The 14,550-nt window shown below is 41.5% G+C and overlaps 1 protein-coding gene across 1 annotated transcript; it reads right to left on the reverse strand.

The window, feature by feature from the left end:
- Positions 1 to 1,496: 1,496 nt before the first annotated feature.
- Positions 1,497 to 7,079, reverse strand: LOC132224123 (uncharacterized). The gene is made up of 2 exons (XM_059679222.1): positions 6,775 to 7,079; positions 1,497 to 2,956 (listed from the first exon to the last, which is right to left on the reverse strand). Exon 2 carries the CDS (start codon positions 2,315 to 2,317, stop codon positions 1,562 to 1,564), a length of 756 nt encoding a protein of 251 aa, XP_059535205.1. The 5' UTR covers positions 2,318 to 2,956; positions 6,775 to 7,079; the 3' UTR covers positions 1,497 to 1,561.
- Between the last annotated feature and the right edge of the window lie 7,471 nt (positions 7,080 to 14,550).

The following is a 14,550-nucleotide window of genomic DNA, read 5'->3' on the forward strand; positions in this document are numbered from 1 at the left end:
AACATAATTTGATGAACAAGAATAGATCCAGAGACACATGGTAGGAGGGGGGCAGGTTAGAGAGCAATCAAAGGACTTATATGCAGGCATATTAGCATAACCAATTGACACAGGCACTGGGGTGGTGGGGGCTTGCCCGGGCTTGAATGGCTGGGGGGGGGGTGTCAATTGGGTAATAAGAAGACATATGTAAAACTTTAGACAATTAAAAAAAAAAAGAAAAAACATTTTAATTGCCTACAAAAAAAAGTAAGGTAAACAATTCAATAAAAAAAAAAATGGGCAGCCCTAACTGGTTTGGCTCAGTGGATAGAGTGTCGGCCTTCGGACTCAAGGGTCCCAGGTTTGATTCCAGTCATGGGCATGTACCTTCGTTGCGGGCACATCCCCAGTGGGAGGTGTGTAGGTGGCAGCTGATCGATGTTTCTCTCTCATCCATGTTTCTACCTCTCTATCCCTCTACCTTCCTCTCTGTAAAAAATCAATAAAAATACATTAAAAAATAAATGGGCAACGCACCTAAGTAGACAATTTTCAAAAGAGGAAATACAGAAGGATAATAGACATGAAAAATGCTCAAAGTCACTAATCATCAGAGATGCAAATCAAAACAATGAGGTACCATTTCACACCTGTCAGAATGGCTATCATCAACAAATAAACAAACGAAAAGTGCTGGTGAGGATGTGGAGAAAAAGGAATCTTCGTGCACAGGTGGTGTGAATGCAGACTGGTGCAGCCACTGTGGAAAACAGTATGGAGTTTCCTCAAAAAATTAAAAATGGGCCCTAACCGGTTTGGTTCAGCGGATAGAGCATTGGCCTGCAGACTGAAAGTTCCCATGTTTGATTCCAGTCAAGGGCATGTACCTAGGTTGCGGGCACATCCCCAGTAGAAGGTGTGCAGGAGGCAGCTGATCCATGTTTCTCTCTCATCGATGTTTCTAACTCTCTATCCCATTCCTTTCTCTCTGTAAAAAAATCAATAAAATATATTTAAAAATAAATAAATAAAGTAGACATGATTTAAAAAAAAAGAAAAAAAATTAAAAATGGAACTTCCATTTGACCCAGTAATCTCACTTCTTGGAATATGTCCCAAGAAAACAGAAACACCAATCAGAAAAGATATATGCACCCCTATGTTCATGACAGCACAATTTACAATAGCTAAGATTTGGAAACAGCCTAAGTACCCATCAGTAGATGAGTGGATTAAAAAACTGTGGTACATCTATGCAATTGAATACTATGCTGCTTTAAAAACGAAGGAATTGTTACCATTTGCAACAGCATGGATGGAACTGAAGAGCACTATGCTAAGCAAAATAAGCCAGTCAGAGAAAGGTAAGTATCACATGATCTCACTCATTTGTGGAATATAATGAATGTAAACTTGAGACAGGGGGTCCTTCGGGGGTGAGGACAATGGAGTCCAACGTGCTGGGGTGTCCTGCATGCACGACTCTGGAGACCAGGTTCAGAGACACAGATCTAAGTTTATTGGGGAATTACAGCCATATATAAAGGGGTAAGCAGCCAATACAATAGGGACACGCTTGCTATGTTATCCAATGGGCGTGAGGGTCGGGGCTAAGAGTAGGTGGCTCTTGGAGATTTGTCAGGCGGGTGTTGCCACTTTCTGGTGTGCCAAGGAAGTCTGTTCGCTGGAGTGTACTCACAGCATTGCTTCGGCCACAGCACTGAGATAGATCTCCTGAGCTCTTCCCACATCTCCCCGTTTCCCTTTTTATAAGACCCTGCTGGATGTGGACAATCATAGCTTGCTGTGCATCTATTCTTTGGATCATGGAGTAAAAGCAGTGAAACAAGGTAAATGCAAGGAGGCTTCCTGTGGCTAGAACGGCCCATATGAATATGTTATCAGGATTTAACCAGGAGGTTAGACGGCTGAGGGCATCACTTAAGAAACTAAACTCAACAGGTTTCACTCTGGTATTGTTGATTTTTAGGATTTCTCGCTGGAGCTGATAGGTGCTGTTTAGGAATGCCTGGCTGAATGGACCTTTAAGGAGATTTGCTAATTTTTTGCGCTCCCAGGAGGCATTTCTCACTGGGATGGGCATTACACAGATGGCAGCGTATCTTATATCACATTGGGTGTGTGATACTTGCCATAAATTATCGAGGTCTTCTTGGATTAAATCTATTTGTTGTTGTAAATTGAATAACGCCCCCCATACCTGCTGGTTTATTGTTGCTTGTGTAGCAAAGGCTTGGGCCATGACCTCTGATAAGGAGTTTAGACTCTGAGCTGGTAATCCCTCCTGGGCTAGGGAAGTGATTCCTGTGGCCATACCTGCTATAGCAGCTATTATGGAAGAGATTATTAATATTACTAGTCCTACAGCTCTTTTTTCTATTTTCTGGAATTCCTTATGGATTATTAGTTAATCCAGCCTGTCCCAGTCGTTGACTTCTACTGGAACCCAAAGTAGCGAGGGGGTGTGCATGGCTAGAACGTAGGCATGGTTTGGATTCCAGCAATTAGATAGTATACAAGATTGCTGGGTACAAGCAAAAGCGTTATAATTGCTTTGTAAGAAGAAGAAGGGGGGTCTCACACAGGGCCAGTAACTAAAACTATGAGTGGCTTTGGGGTTGACTGCGATGTTGTTGTCCCATCTACTTCTTGGCTTTTTCCAGGTGCCATTATGCAGGCGGATCCCTTTTAGTCCGGTGAAGGCTCTTTGATCAATACATGCATTGGGCCCGCATAAATCCTACCCCAGGTAATGTTGTAGGCCCATCGGTGTCTTGGTCATCTCCGCCACTGCCGGGGCTGGTTGTCCTCTATGGCAGGGCCTCTATTTCCTCTACGGGGGGTGATGGTGATGGTGGTCTACGGCTCATCGCTGGTGGGGCAGGGTTTGATGTTACAGGCAGGAATCCACGCGGGATTTTTCTCTCCTTCTGGAAAAATACAAGCAAACCCTCTCCCTTGGATTAAGAGTGGGTAGGGGCCCTTCCAAACCCCGGTTAGTGGATCTCTCCACCGGACCAAGGAGAGAGGTGTTGGTATGTCTCTGAGACCTCCCCAATGTTTGAAAATGGGAGGAAGACCATCGGGGGCAAAATGAAAATAATTGAGGGTTATGAGAGCCTGTAATAGTTGCTGTTGAGGTGTTAATCTTTGGTCTATCTCCCCCCACACACACCTTTTTCTTTAGTAAGCTGTATTTTTAACTCTTTATTTTGTTTTTCTATTATGGCTTGCCTTTGTGGGTTGTGTGTTATGCCAGTAACGTGCTTGATGTTATGTTTCGTGAGGAATTGCTGAAAACCCTCGCTAGTGTAGCAGGGGCCATTATCTGTTTTAATTTCCCAGGGGAAGCTTAATGTTAAAAATGCTCCCTTGAGGGTTGCTATTGCGTGGCGAGTCTTTTCACCTGTGTGAGCTTGAGCATATGTGGCCCCAGAGCAAGTGCCAATGATTACATGTACATATTTGAGTCTACCGAAGCTGGGAATATGGATCATCTCTGCTTGCCATAAGGCATTGGGTTGGAGCCCCTGGGGGTTGACCCCTTGTGGCTGGAGGGGGCCTAAAGGCAATAGGGGGCTGCAGGTTTTGCATGCCTGTATGAGATGCTTGCAGCTAGAGAGGGTTAAATGAGGAAATAGCTTGTGCAAGCTAGCTGCCTCTATCTCTGGATTGTTTTTCCTCTTGTCTTCATGGCTGGAGTATTGCTGATAATTCCTCTCTGTTGCAGGAATCTACATGGCCTTGGAGTTGTTTTCTGAAAATATACAAACACATTCTCGACCAAAGGTTAATAAAGGAAACTTTACTTAGGGTTCTATTTATTTTTGCTTATATGAATTTCCTTTGGCTTATTTTGACACTATGTATGTTTTTCATGGGTGTCTTGCTGTTAGAATTATAAATGAAAAAAATTTTCTAGATGTAAATTAGTTACAGTATATTTTTCCTTACATGGTATTTTTCCACTATCCCCTCTTTTTTGATTTAATTATTAGAAGGATTTTTGGAAAATTTATAATGCAGTCTAGATAACTTTAAATTTTAATTTTTTGCACAAAAATATGACTGCTTTAGGTTCTTGCATGTTAAGCAATTTTTCCATGAAATGAAAATTTTTGTTAATACTTCTTGAGCCAATTTTAATTAATTTGAAAACTTGACTATTATTTTACTGTCAAATTTAATACTCTAATAACAATCTTATTTTATGCTGTAAATATTAATGGAAAGGATTATTTTGTATCCTTTGAGAAGGCCCTGAGTATTCCTGGTGTTAAGCTGGATTTAGATATAGGGTACCCACTGTTAGCCAAGTTTCTGTTATCTGGGTACCGATTTCGGCTGGGCTAAGTCTCTTTCTGTTATCTGGGTCCCGATATGAGCTAGGCATCGGAAGCGGGAAGCAGCCATGGGGGCAGGAGACCTCCCTCAGAAGGGGCGAGTGTTCAAGCCCTTGCATAATTGGGGGGGGGTGAGGATCTGTGTTCCACCTCTGTTGGCCCCCAACTTCTCTCCTGAGGCCCCTCTGAGACTGTGCCTGTCTTAGGTCGTTTCTCCCTGAGGAATTTTACCCATCTCTGGCTAACTAGCCATCCTCTGGGGCCAAGCAGGGTGATGTGAGGTTTAGTTCTGTCTCCTTGGTAGCCTATGTCCCTATGGCCTCCACGCCTAGTAACTGCCTTGGGATCCCCTCGCCTACTGGCGGGGCCCTGGAATTGATCACATATCTTGGGGAACCCAGGTTTCTTCTCCAGAGAGGGCCCAGCTCACGCCATTGGGCGAGAGACAGATTTATGGTATTAGCCAGCCGTGGGCAAACTATGGCCCGCAGGCCGAATCCGGCCCGTTTGAAATGAATAAAACTAAAAAAAAAAAAAAAAAAAAAAAGACCGTACCCTTTTATGTAATGATGTTTACTTTGAATTTATATTAGTTCACACAAACACTCCATCCATGCTTTTGTTCCGGCCCTCCGGTCCAGTTTAAGAACCCATTGTGGCCCTCGAGTCAAAAAGTTTCCCCACCCCTGTACTAGCCACTATGAGGCTTTAACCTTAGCATGAACAGAGCGCTCAGGCAACAGCTGTGGGCAATTGGAAGAGGGACCCCCTTGGCAAAAAGGGCAAGAGAGGTCAATATAGAATGCTTAAGTGCCTTCCCAGGGGGCCTTCCACACAGTGGAAGGGGTTAAATCATTTTATGTCCTTAAATTATATTGCTGCCAAACATTTAAAGAATTAGTTTGTAAGCTTGTTTTGAATAAATGTATAATATGCTGTTGTAAGATATTAAAAATTATTAATGAGCTTTTGTTATTTTAAATTATATCTTAAAATTCTACTGCTGTATTTGAAGAAATATTAAACAAAATAACTGGCCTTGCCCCTTCTTAGAGGCAAAAACTCAAGATATATATTCATTAACTTTTACCTGATAAAACTCTCCATGTGATTTCAAGCATTTTAAATTGGCTTTATTAAAAGATCCTTTAAGAAGAGAGAATAAACTTTTGGAAACATTTTAGAGCCCATGAAATGTCCCAAAGTCATTCCTTGATTATAGTTTTGAAATCTAACTTGAAGGACTATTAAATACATATGTGTATATATTATCTAAAGACTATATACTTTCTATAATTATCAAGAGATACTAATCAAACCAAAACTGATCCCTGTATATAAAAGTTTTGGTTGTGATTATAGAATTTATTCTCTTTTTTAATTATACTAATGAGTAACATATTTTGAATTCCGAATTTTTCAGAGAAAGCACAAGATTTTTTTAAAAAAAATTGAATATCTATATTTTAGACATTTAGTTACCACAATTATAATTTTTTCCTAATTTAATTTAACTAGAACTTTAAACTCTTAGCTGGCAAGTTAAACATTCAGCATTTCTTTAGATTAATAAGAGTAGGTTCTTCCTTCCTTATGTAATTTTAAGTATATTGTATTAGTCTAATTTAGTATTGGAAGGGTTAAAGAGAAGAAAACTGGACAGAGAAATTTGTTTTGCTTGCTAGCAGCTTGTGTCCTTGAGTCTGGCATAGTTTAGATAAGTAAAAACTAACAAAGAATTCTCTCTCCCTGCTATCCCTCCCAACAGCCTCTTTTTTTTTCTGCATTAACCATTTGGATATTGGGAATATTGTTGCGGATCCGGTGGCATTTGCTGCAGCTGTGGGGTTAACATTTACAGGAAAGAGTCCAGGGGTCTCTAGCCCTAAAGGTATCTTTGCTTTATCTCTCTGGCTACACATGGATTGATATATCCCCGTCCAGGGATTATCATCCATGTCCCCCATGAAAGGATTACTTGGGGGCCGCTGGGCAGTTAAACTTTTTGGTCACTCTGCGAGGAGAGTGGGGGTGGGGGAGGTGACTCCGGCAGGAAACCTCCTGGTGAGGCTCCCCTGCTTTTACCTCGCTAGAGATTTTTTCTGTCTCAGTTTCAGCCTTCCTTGAGCTTTGAGAAACTACTTTTGGCTTGTCGAAAACAGCCCAGGGATCTGCAGGGGCAGAGGGCTCTGGAGGGGAATAGGGAGGCAGAGGGTCTTCTGTTCCCCCGCCCGCACCGCTGTGGCAGAGAGCCAGAGGTTAAATGCTATTAGAACATCCCAGAGCTTTTGTAGCTCCTTTTCTGTTACTTTTACTCGCCTACTCTGTATCAGCACATAGAGTGACCGATGGGCTAAAGGGGGAAGGTTTCCCATTGTTACAGAGGGTCACTCACCCGATGTGGTGCGTGCCATTCTGTGGTCCCTACCAAGCGCCAGATGAGACAGGGGGTCCCTCGGGGGTGAGGACGATGGAGTCCAATGCGCTGGGGCGTCCTGCATGCATGACTCTGGAGACCAGGTTCAGAGACACAGATCTAAGTTTATTGGGGAAGTACAGCCATATATAAAGGGGTAAACAGCCAATACAATAGGGACATGCTTGCTATGTTATCCAATGGGCGTGAGGGTCGGGGCTAAGAGTAGGTGGCTCTTGGAGATTTGTCAGGCGGGCGTTGCCACTTTCTGGTGTGCCAAGGAAGTCTGTTCGCTGGAGTGTACTCACAGCATTGCTTCGGCCACAGCACTGAGATAGATCTCCTGAGCTCTTCCCACATAAACTGATAAACAAAAATAGAACCAGAGTCATGGAAGAATTGAACAGACTATCCAACCTATGAGGGAAGGCGGGGGCTGAAGGGGTAAGAGATCAACCAAAGAACTTGTATGCATGCATATGAGCATAACCAATGGACACAGACAGTAGAGGGGTGAGGGCATGTGCTGGGGGGTGGGAGCAGCCAGGGAGAGGTCAATGGGGGAAGAAGGAGATTCATGTAATAACTTTAACAATAAAGAATTAAAATTTTTAAAAAAAGAAAAAACAAATTTACCAATTTGGGGAGTTGATTGTGTATTATAAGCAATGCATCTCTGCTCTTTTCTGAAAAGACTAGCCATCTCATTGAGATGTCAGATGATCCATCACCAGAACATTTACTGTGGTCCAGAGGAGCTAGAGAAGCCTTTCAAATCCTTAATGTAGTCATTGTTTCCCAACTGGTACTAGGGGTTACTAAATTTGAAAAAATAGTCCACGTTTTCTGTCGTGAGAATAAGGGACCTATTAATGGTGCACCTTTTTGAAAATTATGTTCTAATTATAGGTTTATTGCTTGTTTTTCTGTGTTAATGGATTCTTTTGTTCTGGAAATTCCAGCATACCTATAAGCCTTAGCAGCAGCTGGTCTTCTTGTTTACAAAGCTCAGGCTTTGGCAATACTTTCTAACATATTTTATGAGGCCAACATTGCTGTGACACCAGAACCTGGCAAGGAGGACACAAAAAAAGAGGATTACAGATCAATATCTTTGATGACTATTGATGCAAAAACCCTAAACAAAATACTAGCAAGTCAAATACAATAATACATGAAAAATAATACATCATGATTGAGTATGGTTCCTTCCAAGGCCATGAGAATCATTTAAAATATGCAAATTGATAAATGTGATACACCACATTAACAAAAGATAAGATAAAAATCATATGATAATATCAGAGGAAAACCAAGATGGTAGCATAGGTAAATACCGGTAATTGCTGCCTCGCACAACCACTTCAAAAATACAACAAAAATACAAAATGGAAATCATCCAGAACCACAGGAAGGCTGGCTGAGTGGAAATTCTACAACTAGAAGGAAAGAGAAAAGCACACTGAGACTCAGAGGAGGTGCAAACGTGCAGAGGTATGGAGGCGCATGGGGCAAGGGCTGGCAACTGAGGACATGGCTGTCTTTTTGAATCTGGAGGGAGTCACAAGCCCCTGACTGCTCTGAAGTCCAGTTCCGGGTGAGTCTCTGGGGACCTAGACTCATACAGGGAGAAACTGGACTGTCTGGCAGTGGGCAGAACTCGGAACTCGAGGGCAGCTTTTTCTCAGAGGTGCTTGCAGCGATTACCGGGACACTGAGACACGGGGCCCTTAGGGCAGGGCTGAGGATCAGCCATAGCTGCTTGCTCCGCCCTGTTGATTGCCTGAGACTTTGCCCCATCCAAGCTGTAGCAGAGGATTTGCATATGAATGCCCGGCCCCTTTGCAACCTGAAAATTACCTACCAAACTGCAGCTGGGCCAGACAGACCCAGAACTTCAAAGAGAAGGCCCAAGGCCCCACAGCAGCTTGCATTGCTTCACAGCTGGGCCTCCTTTGGGCACCTCCAAACCCCAAACAAGGAAGGAGACTCTGCAGAACTCCTCGTAGCTCCTGCTGGGTAGCCTCAGGCAGAGGCTAAATTAGCACCTCCTTAGATCCAAGAGCCAGTGTACCCAGTGGTCAGAGTGGGACCATCCAATTACAACTCCTCAGATCCATAAGGGACACACTCAGGGGGCAGACTCAGTGAGCACCAAAGCCCCATTGAACCAAGTCTAGCCTCATAAAGGTGTCTTCAGCACAGAAGTTCTCCCACCGTAGACACAGCTGACTCTCACAGCCAATTGGCCTGGAGGTCAATTCCTCCCAGTGATACCTAAAACAATCAAGGCTAACTACAGCAAGACTGTGCACAAAGCCCACAAAGGGGTGCACCAAGAGTGTCCACCTCAGGTAATTGGGGAGGCTGAGCCACTGGGCCCTATAAGACACCTAGCACACAAAGCCACTCTACCAACACAGGTAAGCATAAAAAATGCGGAGACAAAGAAACAGGTCATAAATGACAGAAATGGAGGAAAGCAAACGACTGGATATAGAGTTCAAAACCATGTTCATAAGGTTTTTCAAGAACTTTCTAGAAACCACTGATCAATTTAGTAAGACCCTCAAAAAGACTGGTGAGACCACCGATAAATGTAGTGTGACTCTCAAGAAATCTAGTGAGACCCTTGAGGTTATGAAAAAGGACCAACTAGAAATTAAGCATACACTGACTGAAATAAGGGATATTATGCAGAGTTCCAACAGCAAACTAGAGGATCGCAAGAATCAAGTCAAAGATTTGAAATACGAAGAAGCAAAAAACCACCCAACTGGAAAAGCAAAATGAAAAAAGAATCCAAAAATACGAAGATAGTGTAAGGAGCCTCTGGGACAGCTTCAAGCGTACCAACATCCGAATTATAGGGGTGCCAGAAGAAGAGAGAGAGCAAGATATTGAAAACTTATTTGAAGAAATAATGACAGAAAACTTCCCATACCTGGTGAAAGAAATAGACTTACAAGTCCAGGAAGTGCAGAGAACCCCAAATGAAAGGAATCCAAAGAGGACCACACCAAGACACATCATAATTAAAATGCCAAGAGCAAAAGACAAAGAGAGAATCTTAAAAGCAGCAAGAGAAAAACAATTAGTTACCTACAAGGGAGTACCCATACGACTGTCAGCTGATTTCTCAACAGAAACTTTGCAGGCCAGAAGGGAGTGGCAAGAAATATTCAAAGTGATGAACGCCAAGAACTTACAACCTAGATTACTTTACCCAGCAAAGCTATCATTCAGAATTGAAGGTCAGATAAAGAGCTTCACAGATAAAAAAAAAAAAAGCTAAAGGAGTTCATCACCACCAAACCAGTATTATATGAAATGCTGAAAGGTATCCTTTAAGAAGGGGAAGAAGAAGAAAAAGGTAAAGATACAAATTATGAACAACAAATACACATCTATCAACAAGTGAATCTAAAAATCAAGTGAATAAATAATCTGATGAACAGAATAAACTGGTGAATATAATAGAATCAGGGGCATAGAAAGGGAGTAGACTGACTGTTCTTGGGTGGGGGGAAGGGGTGTGGGGCATGCAGGAAGAGACTGGACGAAAATCTTGCAGGTATGGATGAGGACAGTTGGGGGTGAGGGCGGAGGGTGGGGTGGGAACTGGGTGGAAGAGAGCTATGGGGGGAAAAAAGAGGAACAACTATAATAATCTGAACAATAAAGATTTAATTTAAAAAATCATATGATAATATCAATAGGGAAATAAAAAACCTTTTACAAGATACAACATTTATTTATAATTAAGCAATCAATATAATGTGTGTAAAAGGAAAATACCTCAACTCAATAAAGGCTACAAATGGCAAACCCTCAGCTAATATCATACTCAGTGGTGAAAACCTGATTTTTTTCTAGTATGAGAACGAAACAAGGATGTCCACTCCTATCACTCTTATTCAACATAGACTGGAAAGTCTTAGCAAGAACAATCATGCAAGAGAAGTAAATGAAAGGCATCTAAGTTGGGAATGAAGAAGTAAAATGGTCACTTTTTGAGATGACATGATTTTTTATATAGGAAACCCTAAAACGCCACCAAGAAACTATTAGAAACAATAAACAAATATAATTAAGTTACAGGATACAAAATCAATGTACAGAGATCCAAGGGCATACCAGAGTAGGTGGGAGCTTTCCTCACCTCCTCCCAGGACCAAACTGGAATTACAATTTAATTATATAAAAATCATCCTGGAGAGGAGAAAATAATGGCAGAGATATAGCACACATCCTCCTGGGGCCAGGCTGGAAAAGCAACTAAATCGGAGAACATACACCCAGAATTAACAAATTAGACATAGCTGAGGAAAGAATTTTCAGTAAGGAAGGAAAGAGGATACCTGGAAAATGATAGGAGCAGGGATCTGGACAGGAGAGGGACACCCAGCTCCCAGGCAGAGGGTGAGGTAAAGGCTACATTGCACCAAAGCCACGTTCCTTGGTGACCAGAATAATACTGAAGTGTGAAAAGGAAAATCAGCAGAGCTGCTGGTGCCTGGGTAATCTAGACCTGGGACCAGGGCCACAGCAGGCTGTGCCCCAAAAGATGGCCTGAAAAGTGGCCCCGGCAACATGGTGCCAGGGGGAGAGAAACCCGCAGTTTTGTGATTGTTTTGCTATTGTTTTGTCTTTTCTTTTATTTGTTAAACCCTGAATATAGGACTTTTCACCTGCAAAAACTCACCCGAGGCTCTGGTGCAGGGAGAGGCATGGATTTGTGGAGCCTGAGGAGAGACTGGTGAGGGAGACAGGGCAGTGAGATGTGGCTCTTCATCACCCTCCAAACCCAAGTTGCCATTTCTCCCCAGAAGAGCTAACCCCTCCCAGTGGCCTCAAGGCAAAGAATACAGCCTACCACACCCTGCCTGCATTTTGAGCTATACAAAGGAAACAAAGGCTCTCATAGCTCTAAAGAACTCTCTGGGTAGGTTGGAAAAGGGGCCAGCCCACTTCACTGTTCTGGAAATCAGACTGATAAAAGCTCCAGGTTGCCAGCCAACCTCATTGGTCTCCATACAAGGATCTCTGACCTATCAAGGCCAGAGTTATATTTTGGGCCACTCACAGCAGAGTGGCCCTGGGTCTCAGAAAATACATCTATCTAATCCTGATAGCAAAACAGCACCAACCCAACCTAAAGCCCTGATGGAAACAGATGCTGGAGTGACTAAGATTGGTAGCTGCCAGACAGGCAAAGCAGAAAGATTGGTCCTGCCTGCTTGCAGCCAGGGCCTGTGGAGACAGGCACAAGCAGAGGAACAGTGGATCACCAAATACAGTGCCTGACAGTAGATAGCACCTAAATACCTAGCAGGAAGCCCAGAGTTGAAAGACAGAACAGAAGAGTGGGGTCCTAAACCAGCCCACATGGGGAATTAAAACATGGCTGAAGTGAACGACACTACACCTTTTTATTTGTTACCTTTTTTATTTTTAATTTTTTAGTATTATATTTATTTTACTTTTTTCTTGTTATTGTATTTTTTTCCCTTTTTCTTTTTTTTTCTCACCTTTTTTCCTCACTTCTCCCTTTTCTATCCTGTTTTTCTTCTCATTTCCCACTTTAGCTTTTCCCTTTTCTTTTTCTACCCCTTGTTTAAAAGTGATCTTATTTATCTGCTTTATTGATGTGTTATTATTATTGTAGTTTCTGTTAGCTTATTCATATATCGAATTTTCTCTCCCCTGCACCTACTCCATTTCCCCTTCTCTTTTCTTTCTTTGCTACTCAATCTTTTTCTCTTTTTTCCCTCTCCTCCCCTTGTTCTTTTCTGCTCCTAATTTTTTAATTAGTTTAACTTCCTAAATTCAGACCTATCTGCTCTCTCCTCTATTCTCCTTTTCAAAAAATAAATAAATAAAATTTTATTTTTTCCTCTTATACACTCATTCTCTTTCTCCCTCCTCTATACTAAACTATGGTGCTTCCCCTATTTATCCAATTCCTTAACCTTATTTAAGACCTGCCTATACAGATTCATCCCCGCCCCCCAACTTCTGGGTATTTTTTGTTTGTTCTTTTTGGTTTCTTTTTTTTTGTTGTGTTGTCTCCCCATATTCTTTCTTTTTTCTCTGTTTTCCTTTTCCTTTCCTTTTTTTTCTTTCTTTTTTCTTTTGCTATCATTTTTTCTCTCTATTCTCTCTCCTAATTCTCTTTTCTCTGGTGGTCACTTGTATTGGGGTTATAGGCCTCTTGAGTATATTCATTTTCTGATCTTTCTGTATCATGCCTTGTGTTGTGTTTTGTGCTGTTCGATCAACACCTCAACAATGGTTGGTATGACAGGCAAGAGAGCAAGCCACATAACCAGACACCTTGAGAGGAGACTCTATCCACAAATGGGAAAATAACATTCAAGACCAAACTACAACAAAGAGAACCCAAATATCTCAGGTAGGAGAAATCCCTAAAATACCCAACCTATAAGACCTGAGAGATTAAACCACTGGGTTCTACATAATATCTCCTACATAAGAAAAATTCAAAAAATCTGGGTGGCATAGTAGTTTGATCTAATACATAGAAACAATCACAAAGGAACAGCAAAAATGGGAGAAAAAACAACAACCCCCATATGAAAGAAAAGGCGATCACCAGAAAAGGAAGTAAATGAAATGGAGGCAAGCAATATGTCAGAAAAAGAATTCAGAGTAATTGTTATAAGGATGCTGAAAAGACTGGATGCGAAATTCACCAATATGTGTAAGAATCAAAAGCAAATGAAGAATGACGTAGCTGCAATAAAGAACACAATGGAAGGTTTCAACAGTAGACTAGAAGAAGTTGAGGACTGAATCAGTGAGTTAGAAGACAAGATAGGAAAAAACACCCCAGCAGAGCAGCAACTGGAAAAAAACAAAACATAAAAAGCAGGAGGAGAGTACAAGGAAGCATTAGAACAAACTGGAACAAAACAACATTCACATAATAGGGGTGCAAGAAAGCTGAGCAAGGAATAGAAAACTTGTTTGAAGAAATAATGACAGAAAATTACCCTGACCTTGGGAAGAAAAAGGCAACACAAATCTAAGAATCACACAGAGTCCCATACAAAATGAACTCAAAAAGACTGACAAGAAGACAAATCATAATCTAATTGTCAAACATCAATGACAAAGTAAGAACCTTAAAGACTGCCAGAGAGAGACACAAAGTTACCTCTAAAGGAACTCCCATAAGACTATCAACTGATTTCTCAACAGAAACACATCAGGCCAGAAGGGAATGAAATGAAGAATACAGAGTGATGCAAAGCAAGAGACTGAATCTAAGAATACTCTATCCAGCAAGACTATCATTCAAAATTGAATGGGAAATCAGGAGCTTAACAAACAAAAGAAAGCTAAGGGAGTTTATTACCACCATTCCATCAATGCAAGAAATACTAAAGGTATTGTTGTAAAAAGAAGAAATAGAAAGGGAAGAAGGAAAATAGGCATAAAGAATAAAAATGACAACAAAGAAGTACCTATCAATAATAACCTTAAATGAAAATGGATTAAATGATTCAATCAAATGATATAGGGTAGCTGAGTGGATGTGAAAACATGAACCATATATATGCTGTCTACAAGTGACTCACCTCAGAACAAAGGACTGACAGAGACTGAAAGTGAATGGATGGGAAAAAATTTCAGGCAAATGGAAATGGAAAAAGAGCTTGGGTAGCAATACTTACGTCTGACAAAATTGACCTCAAATTGAAGGTCATGAGAAGAGATAAGGAAGACCACTTCATAATACTAAAAGGATCAATTCAACAGGAG

Source organism: Myotis daubentonii, chromosome X (genome assembly GCF_963259705.1).
Source record: "Myotis daubentonii chromosome X, mMyoDau2.1, whole genome shotgun sequence".
NCBI lineage: Eukaryota > Metazoa > Chordata > Mammalia > Chiroptera > Vespertilionidae > Myotis > Myotis daubentonii.

Excerpts from the sequence above, each read along its gene's own strand:
- LOC132224123 (XM_059679222.1), bottom strand. The coding sequence starts at position 2,317 with ATGGCCACAGGAATCACTTCCCTAGCCCAGGAGGGATTACCAGCTCAG.